This window comes from Microcebus murinus, chromosome 16 (assembly GCF_040939455.1).
Source record: "Microcebus murinus isolate Inina chromosome 16, M.murinus_Inina_mat1.0, whole genome shotgun sequence".
Classification (NCBI taxonomy): domain Eukaryota; kingdom Metazoa; phylum Chordata; class Mammalia; order Primates; family Cheirogaleidae; genus Microcebus; species Microcebus murinus.
Genome location: NC_134119.1, coordinates 52,776,903 through 52,791,159, shown reverse-complemented (window position 1 = coordinate 52,791,159; position 14,257 = coordinate 52,776,903). Strand labels below are relative to the sequence as shown.

Sequence of the window (14,257 nt, the reverse complement as noted above, 5' to 3'; positions counted from 1 at the left end):
CCAGTTGTAGACCTTGGGCAGTGGGTGATTTAACCTTTCTGTGCCTTCGTTGCTGTATTGATAAAAGGAGGCTAAAAGGATGAAGTGCCTGGAACAGTGCCTAGCACATAGTTGTAGTCTGAAACTGGCGGCTTTTGCACAAACATCGTGAAAAACATCGGTGGCAGTCAGCATTGCCTTTCCCAGTGCCATGTGGTATGATAAAATCCTCTATGCATACAGGATTCCTGAAACAGGAAGAGAAGGTGAAGGGCTAGGATGCAGATGGCTCTCCCTGCACCTGTGAGCATCTCCTGGCCAAGGACAAGGGGTAACCAGACAGAGTGGGGCTTGGAGTGGGTGGGGGATTGGCAGGGAAAGCCAAGAAAAAGATGCCTCCTTAGACAGGTGGAGCAGGGGTCCCGAGGCCTGGTCAGAGTGCACATGGCTTCCTCCTCAGCTGCCCTAAAGCAGGCCAAGCCCCCAGCCCATGTCTTTGGTTAGTGGTAGTCATAGAAGATGTTGTTGTGTATGCCAGATACTGTACTTGAGGCTCTACACATATCACCTCTTTGAATTTGCACAGAAACCTGTGACGGGAAATGGTAATATTCCTGTTTCAGAGATGAGGGAACCTGGGGCTCAGAGAGGTTAAATGGTTTGCCCAAAGTTACATCACAAGTAAATAGCAGGCTGGGCATGGTGGCTCACGCTTGTAATCCCAGCATTTGGGAGGCTGAGATGGAAGGATTGCTTGAGGCCAGGAGTTCAAGACCAGACTGGGCAACATAGTGAGACCCTGTCTCTACAAAAATAAAAAAATGAACCAAGCATAGTGGCCATGCACCTGTAATCCTAGCTACTCAGGAGGCTCAGGCAGGAGCATCGCTTGAGCCCAGGCGTTGAAGGCTGCAGTGAGCTATTGAGCTCTTATCAGGCCATTGCACTCCAGCCTGGATGGCAGAGTGAAACCCTGTCCAAAAAAACCCCCAAGTAAATAGCATAACTTGGAATTGACTAAAGTCCTAGAACCAACCTAGGTTATTCTCATGAACCTAAAACAGTAACTTGGAGTACTTGAAGCCATCAGAGAGAACTGAAGGTTGTGGAATCTTTAATGTGGCCACGCAGCTGTGGGGAGAAGGCTCAGCCAGGCCCAAGTGGCCTTACCATTGGCACAGGCTCGCCACCCAGCGGTGGAAGGCACAGCAGTCATTGGGCACTGGCCTTGTCCTCTGCGGTTTTGTGCGTGGGGTACACATATGTCTACGATATGTCTGATTGAACTACCTCATGGTGACTGTGGTAAGGGGTGGCAGGTGTTGTCTGGTTTCAAGGAAATAGATGCTCAAGGGTGGTGAAGGACTTATACATACATACCATGAATGTCAAAACCAGAGTCCAAATGCAGCCCTGCCCAAGTTCTCACTCTTTCCTGTGCCTCTGACCCAGCATGGACTTACAAGGACAAAGATTCTGGTTGAGATGAAGGGCAGAGGTTCTCAGCCCTGGCTGCGAATCAGAATCACCAGTGAGCTTTTTAGAAAATGCCCACACCATACCCTGGCTGGTTCAGTCATAGTCCCTGGTGGGAATCTGGGCTGCTCTTAAAGCTCCCCAGGTGATGAGAATACGCAACCATGGCTGAGAACCACTGGACTGGTTGGATTTATCTGACTACTTCTCATTCCAGCTTACATTTCTTTCCCATTTTGTGGGCCATTTGCCTGATCCCCACTAGCCTCATTTCTTTTCCCTGTTTCACAGATGTGATAAGCACATAGTTTAGCATGCTTTTGAGCTGAGGAAGCATGAACAAGGATGTTGCCCTGTTTTGTTTTTTCCATTGCACTTCCTCCTGTGTGAGACTCCTTGTTCGTTGCTATATGAATATACCTATGGTGCATCGTCTGTCTCCCTCCATACAGCATTGGGAGAGCATGGGTCTTGTTGGTCTCTCTATCCTGTGTTCCCAGGGCCTGTCACATTATAGGTGTGAGTATGTATTTGTCTGATGAATGTCGCATGGTGGAATAACAGGAATATATGGTTATACTGGTCTGTTTTTTAAAATACAGCTCACTAAGCAATCTAAGAATTTTTTTATTGGCATAGCATTTTTCTCTTTCACATCTGGCTGGCTGGGCTTCTAGTGACTACTTAAAATCTCCAAAGGGTTGGGATGCCTAATTGATCTAACTTTTCAGCAAAAAATGAAACAAAAATGTGTTTCATAACTGTGTCTTAATGGAATTTCCCCCTTTCCCTCTTTTCCCTTCTCCATTCAAAATGATTAAGAATGTTATACAAATGCCAAGGGAGAGAATGGTATAGAAGAATATCCAGATGTTAAAGAAATACCCAGTAATGAAGAACGTCTGTTAGATTTTAATAGGGTAAGTGGACTGTCCTCCTTATTCTTAACTTAAAAATGGCCACCACCTCACTTGTCACTCTAGTCAGAAAGCTGGAGTCATGTGAGTGCCCCACGCCCCTCCCAGGAATCAGCAAGGTCTGTGGACGTGGCCTTCCTCTTCTCTGGCCCTTGAATTGGGTCTGCTCTGTCTCCTGCCTCGACCATTTACTGTCAGGACTTCCAAGTACACCACAAGGGAGCCCTTCCAGTGTACTTTTTCCTGCCTGTCCTGGCCTCTGCAGAACGAATTCTGTCTTGTTTGTGTCTTTGCCGCACCTTGTGTAGGACACTCCTTGCTGCAGCCGGAGCATTCAGCTGCATTCGATATCCGCATTTCTGCCTCCCGAGCAAGCCTGGGACCACCCTGAAGGCCAGACAGGGCCTATGCCTGGTTCAGTCTCATCTCAGGCCTTCCTCAGTTAGGCAGGCGGCAGGTGAATGAATCTAGGGAAACTTCTTTTCCTTCTCAGTGTTGATTGTCAGTGTCAGTTCAAGTCCTGTAGGAATTGTCTTCCTGAGTACCCTACAGCATCGCTGTCCAAGTCCTGCTGTCGGCCTGTCAGATTTCACAGGACAGGCAGGTGTTTGAGGCCCCTCACCAGCTCTGCCCAGTGCATAGTTCCCACAGCCCCCCCAGCGTCAAGCCCCAAATGGGGAATGGGCATCAGTCAGTATTCTGTCACCTTCCGCACACAGCCCGCCTGCCAATCCTGACTATTCCACCTCTCAGCCACACCAAATCCCCCCACTTCTCTTGTCTCCACCACTGTCCCCTTCGTTCAGACCACTGTCTACTCTGAATGGCTACTGTGGTCTTTCCAGTGTCTGTCCTCCCTTCTTCTTGTCCTCTTTCTCCTGTCTTCTCTCCACACAGCGGACAGAATGGCCTCACTAGTGGTATCTTTTTTACTCCTCACAATGACTCTGTGAGGTCGATGCTATTGCAATGCCCATTTTGCAGAGTAGAAAACTGAGGCGTGTAAAGATTAAGGACCATGTATCTAAAGTCACAGAGTCATATAGGAAGTACACTTGTGAAGTGGGCCCCAGAATCAGCAGACTCTGGGGCCCACACTCCTAACCGTGATGAGTCCCTTTGCTCTTGCATGTGGGACAGATCCACACTCCCTGCCATGCCTTGAGGCCCTGTATGTTTTGTCTCCATCTGCTGCTACTCTCCCTCACTCTGTGTGGCTTTCCTGTGCTTCTGCCTTGGGTTCTCAACCAGGGACAATGCTGCCTTTTAGATATGGGGTGCGGTGTTGCCAGCCATGTGATGGGGGGAGGGGAGCTTTGCTAGTCGCTGTGATTGCAGAGGGACCTTATACTTGGATCTAGTGTCCTGGTGGCTAGAGATGCTAACCTTCTGGTGGGGGGACAGTCCCATACAACAGAGCATTGGCACCTCTGCCCAGAACTGCCTTTCCAACACCCCTGTCTAGAGCATTCCCCTCACTGCCTGAGGTGTGTGCTGCAGTCTAGGGTCGAATTTGTTGGTTTGCGTGTTTGTCTTCTCACGGAATGTGAGCCCCACATGCAATGTCGTCCCACCTGGAGTCCCCGTGCCCAGCATGGTTCCTAGTCCACAGCAGGCATTCAAAGACTAGTTGAGGCCGGGCACGGTGGCTCATGCCTGTAATCCTAATACTCTGGGAGTCTGTGGTGGGAGGATCGCTCAAGGTCAGCAGTTTGAAACCAGCCTGAGCAACAGTGAGACCCAGTCACTACTAAAAATAGAAAGAAAGAAATTAATTGGAAAGCTAAAAATATATAGAAAAAATTAGCCAGGCACAGTGGCACGTGCCTGTAGTCCTAGCTACTCAGGAGGCTGAGGCTGGAGGATCGCTTGAACCCAGGAGTTGGAGGTTGATGTGAGCTAGGCTGATGCCACACGGCTCTCTAACCCGGGCAACAGAGTGAGACTCTGTCTCTAAAAAATAAAAAACACTAGTTGAAAAAAGGAAAGAAGTCTTTTTATCCTACCCTAACGTAGTCAACATTTTGTCCAAGTGACTAAAAATGGAGAATTAGGATTTGGGGTCCTTGGGGAGGAGAAGTTGTTTTGCTCTGAAATGGTAAAACTCTTTACATTTTTGTTACTTTCCACAGGAAAACAATTTCATCTCTCTATATAAATAAAGAGTATCTCAGCCGTTTTGGAAAATAATGTGTCTTTTTGATCTGTTGAAAATTGTTTTAATCTTAGGTGTCTTCTGTTTATGAAGCAAGATGTACAGGAGAGAGAGATTCTGGAGCAAAATCAAATGGCTTCCGAAGAAAAATTTATTCCAGCACGAGCTCCGGCTCAGAAGACACGGGCTCAGAAGGTGGAGGTGAATGGGTGGACCCTAGCGAAGAGGAGCTCTTCTCTCGAACTCATCTCTAAACCTGCAGAGTAGTACATATTATTTTTTAAAAGTGATATGTGATGGAAAATTACTCTTTTGTGAGCCTGTTAATCTAACACAACAACTTAGGTTTCTTCTTCAATTAACTGATTCAGATCAGTAATTATCTTTCTCTTCTTACTTATTTTAGAGTTGAAGACAGCTATCCTGTTGAAGATTTTTTTTCCAAGCTGTTAAATTCTTGACTATTTGAAATAGACTAGATTGTGTTGTCAAATCAAGAATGGGTGTGCATGTGCTTGTCTTAGAAGTTTCACTGCTTTTTGCATCTTAACTGCAGTTAATTTTCCTTCTAACTGCAGTTATATCACTATTACCTTATTAGCATTGCAGTGTCAACAACCACTTCTGCTTTCAGAGACTTTAGCTTTGGAACATTTAGGCTTTGTTCTCTAAGAACTGGGATATAAATCCTTACCCTGCAGTGGCTCAGTGCCTTTTGAAGGCCAGAGAGAAGCATGGGTGACTCATCTGCAGTCTTTATTCAGTAAAATCTCATGTACATTTGAAGTGAGAACCACAAGGGTGTGCTTTTAGAGACTTACAAAATACTGTGTTTTCTATCTTAGGATTTTTCCCCCTAAAGTATCATGGAAGATACTATGGTTTGTGACTTTCTTGCTAACTGAAGAAGCCAAGGATTTGGGGTATGGGGCGGTATGTGAGGCAGAGTGGGGTACACCCCTCTCCCCACAACCTGTTCTTGCATGTATACCAAAACATAATTCAGGGTTCTTTGTGGTGAGTCTTACAATACATAGTAAGGAAAATAGTTGTAAATTATTATTTTCTGGTGACCTACATTGAATTGAAGCCCCCAAAACTTGAAATTATAAACATACGGCATTCAGTAAAGGCCACCTCATCACTCAAAGAAATCTTTGGCTGCTGCAGCTAGCTGCTCTTGTGGCTGTGATATAGTGTAGCTTATATCTCATTTTGTGTTTGAGAGAATGTTCTGGGCAGGTTCTGTGTGTGGTGGGGCGGGGCGGGTAGAGTAATGGCTTTCCCACATGCCTGTGTGATTGCTGTGCTGACTGTCCAGTCTCACTTGGGGAACCCAGGGGTCAGGACACCTGGACACGTCATGTCTATGTGTGCCGATCACCTTCTTCAGCTGTCACGATGTGCCGCAGGTTAAGGCTAGGAGGAGCAATATAGTTTTTCTTTTTTTACCAACTTGTTTAAAACAAAACAAAACACCTAATCTGTGAAATCAATTTAGCATGTCCAAAACATCGAGAATGGCAGAAAAATCTGATAGGGACTGGACAGCTTCACTACTGATTTTGACAGGCATTAAATACATAATTTATTAGCTGGGAGCTGAATTGGCTATAAAATCTATGATTTGCTTTGAACATTTGGGTTTTGTTGCCTTTTTCTTAATTGATAACACAGAAAATGCCATCAAAGACCATGGCGTCTTTGTGGTCCCGTATGTCCTCACTGTGAGAAGCCTGGTGTGCCCACTGGGTCTGATCTCACCGCAGGTCAGGGTTCATTTTTATATAGCACATCTTTTGACACTTTAAAGCGGGTGGGTGGGTGTGTGTGTGTGTGTGCGCGCGCACGCACACGTGTAAGGTTTTATGTGGCTGTTATTTATTTACAGACTTCAGATAAGTTTTTATGTATTTTTCTGTCTTCTGGAGCTTCCTAAAAAATGATTAGCATCTGCACTGAAATATAATTTAACAGTAAAGGCAAAAAAAGGATTGGAAATTGTAAATTCCTAAAATCACTACAGTGACGATTATCCTAGAAATTGTTGCTTATGTAGCTGAGACCAAATAATTAGATTTCAGACACAACCTCGAGCATAGTTGATTTTGGACAGCTGCTGTTTGTAAGGAAAGGGCTCTAGGTGGCAAAGGTGCGGACTTCCTCAGACATGGGTGAGAAGATACAGCACCTTCCACAGGGGAACGGGGATGGATTATAAATGGGCAAAGGGATTAACAAATTATGTATTTATTTGTTTTCATAGTTAATAGCTGAAGCTGAGAGGCCTTCAGCAACAGAGTTGAAAGTGTGGTTTTTAGTTTTGTGAATGGATGATGATCACAAAGAAAAAGCATTAAAAAAAGTTGGCAAACGCTGAAACGCACTGTGGTATGAAGCGCATTGCATATCCATAGCACTGAAGTATCAGTTTCCATTCCTGGGCTGAGATTTTTTTCCCCCCCGTGGTTGTATTGTTCTGATTTCACGTACACCAGAGTAACTGATTTTTTTTTCTTGTGGAGTTAACACCAAATAAAAATTTTAAAAACAGTTTGTTGTTTTTATTTATCATAGTAAAGATTTTTATGTAAAGAACCCCAGCTTCTTAATTATAAGCATCAGTGGAAGATAGCAAGTGCCAAGGTCACATTGTTCCGGATGGAGATCATTAAGCTCTCCCTCAGGTGGCGCTGAAAATGCAGTTGTGCCCGCTTTCTGCCTGAGGAGAAGGTGGGGGTGGGGGAGCTGCTGAGAAATGGGTTGGCCTTCCCCACCCACCCCACAGTACACATAGGAACTGTTACTGCTCAGTCTGTCTTGCAAAAGAAAACACAGCATTTTTGTCCCTAGATGGTAGGCAAAGCTCATTCATTCTTTTCTTCTGAAAAAATAAAACTTATATATATGTTATCATGATTGATGTTAACTGTAAAAAAGAAACCAGTATTTTTAAAGATGTAAGAGAAAAGGAAAAATCATCTGTACTTCCATCATCCTGAGACAGTAAATACTAACATTGTTCAGACACCTGACTGTACAGTGTGTATGATAGGTACATAACATAGAGAAATGTACATTAAGAGGGTACTGTACCTATTCTTCTGTAACTTCAGAAATAGGTATTTACTCAGATGTCTTTTTCATGTCAATAATTATAGAGCTACATAATTATTTTCATAGCTGTATTCTATTGTATAAATTTACATGTTCCTCATTGATAAAACATTTAGAATTTTTTTTGTTTATTTGGTATCTGAATATTTTTCTATGGACATCCTTAAACATGTACAAAGAAACTTCAGAAAATTCATGGGAAAGTGGAATTAAAAGATAAAATATAAACTGCATTTCTCAACATAAGCTCCATCAGGTTCAAGGCACTTTGTCAATGATGATACCAGCCATTTAGTCCATCCCTAAAGAACTAAGGGTCCTGGGAACTTAGCCATATCCACGCAGCCTTTTTTACATTATTAACTGAGGAAAAATGGGTGCCCTTTACAGATTTTTTTTTAAGATTAGGAAACGAAGTCAGAAGGAACCAAATCAGGACTATAATCATTTTCTGTAAAAACTCTCCAAAAATCTCTGTGATGAGAGGAGTGAACAGGAGTGTTGTCATGGTGAAAAAGGACTCTCGTGAAGCTCTCCCAGTTTTTCTGCTAAAGCTTTAGCTAACTTTCTCAAAACACCCTCAATAAGCAGATGTTATCATTCTTTATTCCTCCAGATAATCAACAAGCAAAATGCCTTAAATATCCCCCAAGACTGTTGCCATGACTTTTGCTCTTGACTGGTCCACATTTGCTTTGAGTGGACCACGTCTACCTTTTGTTAGCCATTGCTTGGACTGTGCTCTGATTTCAACACCGTACTGGCAAAGCCATGTTTTACCTCCTGTACAGTTCTTCAAAGAAATACTGGAGGATCCCACTTGTTTAAAATTTCCTTTGGAAGTTCTGCTTTTGGCTGTAGCTGATCTGGACCCATCAAGCAGAAACTTTGCTCACCTTTAGTTTTTCAGTCAGAATGGTGTAAGGTGAACCAGATGAGATATGTGCAGTGTTGCTATTGTCTGCCTGAGGGCGCAAGCAAGATTTTTTTCCCTCAAAAAATTGATGTGGATGATCTGCTGCTATAGGCATCATCAGCAACATCATCTCACACATTCTTAAAACAAGTTATCTATTGGTAAACTGCTGATTCTTGGGAGATTGTCCCCATAAACTTTCTGAAAAGCAACTCAAGAATTTCACCATTCTTCTATCTAAGCTTCACCATAAATTTGGTCTTCAATTTTAGTAGCATTCATGCTGGTCTGATAGGGCTCTTTTCAAACTAATGTCTTATCCTTCCAGCCTCAAACTAGATCCTATTCAGACATGTTATAATAAGTTAGTATGAGTTTATTTTGGTGCAAAAGTATTTTGAAATCAATTCATAGGTTTTTCATGATACGACTTTTCCGTGAACTTTTTGAAGATCCCTTGTATCTCATGCATTGGTCTCGAAGGGAAATTCTAACCTCTGGAATGCCTACTGCTGCATGTCACAATGTCACAAACATCATGGAAAAGAAGAGGTCCTTTAGGGCCTATTTTTGAAGTTGAGCATCTATTTTCTCACCATTCTATAAGCTATTAATAACACTCAACTTTGGTTATTTGAGACAAGTACTTATTTTTTATTAGCTTGTGTCCCTTTTATCTGGGGACAGGAGAAGTGGGTTCCATACAGAGGTATTTAAATTTTGTTTCATTACATTTTTCTTTATTGTTTCTGGGATGTATAGGTGTGTTTTAAAATGCTTTCTCCACCTTAAGAGTATAAAAGTCTGCCATGTTTTTCAAGCACCCATATAGTTTATGTAAAGTTCATCTTTGAAGCATATATGTTGTATACAAGGATTGAGGATTAAGAATTTGGCTGTATTTTTTTCCCAGATAGTTGGCCAGCCACCCCAACACCATTTTTATCGAGTCCTTATGCTGACTGATAGGAAGTGACACCTGTGTCTAGGATGGCTCCCTTCATACGTGTACCTGAGGTTGGTACAGAACATGAGTTGGTGCATACAGACACCCTTTCCTCTTGATTTACCTAATCACAGGCGGGCACCTGATGGTTGTCACCTTTTGCTGTGATTCTATAAATACTGTCGCATAATTGCTTCACAAATGCCCGTACCGGCAAGAGCAGGGTGGGTGCTGAGTGACCCTGTTACCGAGGGATGCTTGGTGCACTCAAATGCAGAGACAGGCCTCTGGCCTGACCCTGGACCCCAGACCCCAGGGTGCTGACATCACAGCTAAGTGTCTTTGGAACCGTCCTAGGGGTTCAGTGCTCAGGCTTCTGCTTGTGACTGCTGCTTCTGCCACTACAGATGCCACCCTGACAGGCTCTGAGCATAGGCATTGATGGCTCTGGCTGCCCAGGAGTGCTTTATATGTGCAGCAGTCCAGTACAGAAAGGAAGTCCCTATCCCTGGTTTCTCTTGAAAGCAGCCAGTTGGATGGCATCCCCAGCTTGGTGGTGTTTCGAATGCAGAGAGCGGGAAGTGAGCAGCTGCTTCAGAGCCCGCTGCTGGCCTTGCATCACCCGTGTGGTTGGTTAGTTGCATCTTCAGGGACGGTTGCCTCACTTTATCACACTAGTAATGACACCACCTCACGTGTGGATGGTGTCAGATGATGTGCTAATAATGGTAGCAGCTCTCACTGGGGGCTCACACTGTGCCAAGCATTGTAAGCACTGTATGGGTGTTAGCCCCATTTTACAGAGGAGAAAACAGACATAGTGAGACATCAGGCATTTGCCAGGAGGTTGGAGCCAGTATTCAACTTGGGTACTATCAGAGTCCATCAAACAGAGTCCATTGAACACTCCAAAACCTCATCTCACCAAAATAATCCCACTAACTGAGAAGTCAGGGAGAGGTGGCTGCTTCTGCCATGCACTCTTTCCTAACCCTTGTGAATTATGTATTCCTGCAGATCTGCGGGGATGTCATTTCTGGGAATCCCGACTCTTACCCTGGCCGTGCACCCCTGGGCAAGTTACTGTCTGCACCTTGGTATCCTCAAGTGTGAATGGAGGTCACAGTAGGACCCTCGTGTAAGGGTTGGTTGTCAAGATGATATAGTCTGTCCACATAGATGCTAGAGGGCAAAGGTCAACAAGACGAGGTCCCTCTGCTCCCTGTGGTCTGCTGGATCCTGGACACAAAAGAGCAAACACGGAAATGCAAAGAAGTTGCCACATCAAGTCCAGTAACTAAGGAGAAAATCCTGTCTTTGCAGGCTGCCTCTCACTTCCTCCTTTCGTCCCGTGGTAGCAAAGCCCTGTAAGGACCCTAGCTGGTCTGTCTCCAGGACTGTGGGTTACTACCCCTCGTTTCCATGGAGCTGTTGGTGGGGTGTGGGGGTTAAGCTCTACAGAGGCCATTCATCCCTGACCGTGGTCACCTCACTATCACCTCATTCTCTAGGGAGGGCACACCACCCTTTCCAGACAGGAAACCAGCAGCTCCTTTGGCTGTGCCTGGATCCTGGTGGTGCTCAGGCTGGAGGCCTGGCCAGGGGCTCCACACCCCCTTGTCTGCAGGAAAGGATGGTGGCAAAGGGGCCAGCAGATGGTCTGCCACCCCAGCAGGCTCTGTCACTGGTGGGGCCAATGACTGGCCCCTTCCAGGTGAGGCCACGTTTGAAGCTGAGGGGCTCATTAAACATTCATTCTCAGAGAGGTCCTGAGCCGGGAGCCCTTGAGCACACGTGTTTTTGTCAGTCCCTCCTTCCTTGTTGCCACCTGAGAAGATGTGACAGGAAGAGCCCTCACCTCTTCCCTTTGAGAGCTGTGTGACCCTGAGCAGACTGCTTTCCTCTCTACTGAAATGAGCTGGTGCGCTCCGCCCTCCCAGGCTAGGGGGGCACACCCCGTGAGCTGGTGAGCCACGGGGCAAGCATCTGCTTATTCCCTGGTGCGGAGCACACTCCTGCTCCCGGCCCGCCATGGGACCAGCAGTGCTGCTGCGCCTCGTTCCAGAGAGGGGAGGACTGTTGCTTCCTGGGTCTCTGGGAGCTCCTGGGGCCCTCGAGCCCCGCCGCTGTGACCCAGCTGCAGTGCACAGAGCAGATCCACGTGCCCACCATCTCGGGGGGCCTTCCTGGCAATGCTGGGGTGTCCATCACCAAGGCCCAGAGTTTCCGAAGGCCTGGCCTGGGGGTGCCCACTGGTGACAGTGAGCTCGGATCTGCTGTTGGCCGTCAGACTCCCAAGTGCAGGGCCTCACCCTTGTGCCGCAGTGGCTTCCACAGACTGCAAAACTAGCATCGCACCCCCACTGCTCCTGAGCCCACCTCGGACCTGAGGTCTGGGAAGCCCCTCCTCGGCTCACGGGACCCTGCCTTATGCCTGGCCTGCACACAGGCCCGTCTGTCCTCTAGTAAGCCCCAGGCTGGGAACTCTGAGGACAACAGCACAGGACACACAACACTTTGTGGACAGAGCCAGGAGTGTTCTCTCTCTGCGAAAAAGGAGGTGCCATACACCCCAGGCTCAAGACCAGGGGCTTCCCAGGGCTCCTGAGCAGCCTGGCCCTTTTCTGGTTGACTCTGCTCAGGCACTCCACACCCCCAGCCAAGGGCCCGAGGGCACCGTCTCTGGCTCTACTCTGGATCCAGTTCCTGGCAGTCACAGATGTCAAACAGCCACGGTATCCTCCGACAAACTGCAGCTGCAGGCCAGTGATAAGGAGTGGCGAACTTCCCCCAGGCCCCTGGGGCTGCCCTGCGGGCACTTTGCACGTGCTTTCTGCTCGGGCCTCCCTACAGCCCCGTGCAACCACAGACGGGGAAATGGCTCAGAAGAGTTAGGGACGCCACCAGGGTGGCAAAATTAATTGGTGGCAGACCCTGGCTCTGAGCAACAGTGCTGCCCTGCGTTCACACAGCTGCTCTGGAGCCGGCCACGCGGTGGTCCGTGGGCAGCCTTGCTGCCACCGCCTGGCCTCCCCAGGGATGCTGGTGGGCTTGGCCGTCCCGCGTGGGCAGGCATTCGCTCGCGCGCTTCCCCAGACCCACCCCGTCCTGCCACCCCCTCTTCCCCAGCTGGAGAGGAACCAGAGAGACCTGAGCCTCCGGGAGACGGACTGCCCCATGCGGAGCTCAATTCCTGCACCTGACACGGCGCCCACTCCGCCCAGGGTTGGGGGTGTCTGAACGGGAGGACATTTTCATACCTGCGCGAGGCGGTGAGCGAAGCCTGGTTTGCCTGTCGACTTTGTGCACCTTGGCCTTTCAGAGCTGTCACAGTGGAGGGGGGGACAGCAGGTTGGGGTTGTTTGTTCATGTTGGCGGTCAAGCTGCTAATTAGGAAGAAAAAGAAGCCTCTGGGCCGTGTCCCCCCACCTGTGAAATCCGGTGGGGGAGGGGCACTGCCAGTTCAGAGACCGCCTCCCCCCCACCCCCGCGAGGACAAAGCAGCGGCCTTGGGGGGTTTCAGGCCTGGCACCTGGTGGCGTCCCAATGTTTGTGGAGTAAATCCTGGTGGTGCGCAGGGGCACCCTGGGACTCCTGCACCCGGGCATATGTAGTCCTCATTCAGACAACCGAGGAGGCCGCGCGTCCAGGCGCCGCAGGGCGCAGAGCCCAGGCGCGCAGGCGCGGCGGCAGGAGCTCGGAGCCCGCGCGGCTGCAGGGTCGCGGGGCTCGGCTCGGCTCGGCTCGGCTCGGCTCGGCTCGGCTCGGCTCGGCTCGGCTCGGCTCGGCTCGGCTCGGCTCGGCTCGGCTCGCGGGGCTCTTGTTCATTCACTTTCGGGGCCTGACGCGCGCCGAGCGGGGTCTGTTGCCTCAGAAATTTTGCTTTTCTAACAAAACTGCCTCAACTCCAGTTTTCTGGTGATAATGACGTCACGGTTCCCTCTCTAATCTCTCCTAGACACGATTCGGAGGGGCTCTCTGACCCGCCTGAGCCACAGCCTGTCTGGATTTTTCTAAGGCTTTTTTTTTTTTTTTTTTTTTGAGACAGAGTCTCACTTTGTCGCCCAGGCTGGAGTGAGTGCCATGGCGTCAGCCTAGCTCACAGCAACCTCAAACTCCTGGGCTCAAGCAATCCTGCTGCCTCAGCCTCCCGAGTAGCCGGGACTACAGGCATGCGCCACCATGCCCGGCTAATTTTCTATATATATTAGTTGGCCAATTAATTTCTTTCTATTTATAGTAGAGACGGGGTCTCGCTCTTGCTGAGGCTGGTTTCGAACTCCTGACCTCGAGCGATCCGCCCGCCTCGGCCTCCCAGAGTGCTAGGGTTACAGGCGAGAGCCACGGCGCCCGGCCTTTTCTAGGGCTTTGAAGGAGCCGGTGGCAGCCCGCTCAAGCCCCGAGGCCTCCTCAGGAGCGGGCGCTTCGCTAATCTTGCTGGTCCCGCCTGACGGCCCTCCGGCCGGCGGAGTCCGGGGCTGCTGCCCGGCAGGGCGGCTGTGACGGCAGCGCTGTGCGGGCCGCCGTGGCCGGGTGGGGGCGGCCCTGGGCAGGGCGGGAGGAGGGACGCAGTCGGCGTTGGCGCCCCGGGGAGCCTGCGGGTGAGCGGCGCTCTCTGGAGGAGACGCTGGAGTCCGCGCGGGGCTCCGCAGGCCGGCTGTGGACAACGCGGCTTCCCTCCTGGCAGCGTCCGTCGCCAGCGCGTGCCTGCAGATCAGAGGAGACGGCGGGAGCTGCTGCGGGGCACGGCC

The 14,257-nt window shown here is 48.7% G+C and overlaps 1 protein-coding gene and 1 long non-coding RNA gene across 7 annotated transcripts in view; one reads left to right on the top strand and one right to left on the bottom strand.

Moving 5' to 3' along the window:
- KIAA0232 (KIAA0232 ortholog) overlaps positions 1-7,080 on the top strand; it is a 77,624-nt gene extending 70,544 nt beyond the window's left edge. For 4 of the 6 annotated variants that reach the window (XM_012747693.2, XM_012747691.2, XM_012747692.2 and 1 more), the window contains 2 exons: positions 2,278-2,375; positions 4,602-7,080. In XM_012747693.2, the coding sequence (XP_012603147.1) occupies positions 2,278-2,375; positions 4,602-4,781 (278 nt within the window). In that variant the 3' untranslated portion in view covers positions 4,782-7,080. The remainder of the gene's footprint in view (positions 1-2,277; positions 2,376-4,601) is intronic. The other 2 variants (XM_075992943.1, XM_012747696.2) reach the window with 1 other exon arrangement.
- Positions 7,081-9,185: 2,105 nt separating this feature from the next.
- Positions 9,186-13,223, bottom strand: LOC105861841 (uncharacterized). Its single transcript, XR_001149744.3, has 3 exons — positions 13,039-13,223; positions 12,767-12,892; positions 9,186-10,745 (listed from the first exon to the last, which is right to left on the bottom strand). It is a non-coding gene; the product is annotated as an uncharacterized LOC105861841 (long non-coding RNA).
- Positions 13,224-14,257: the final 1,034 nt, after the last annotated feature.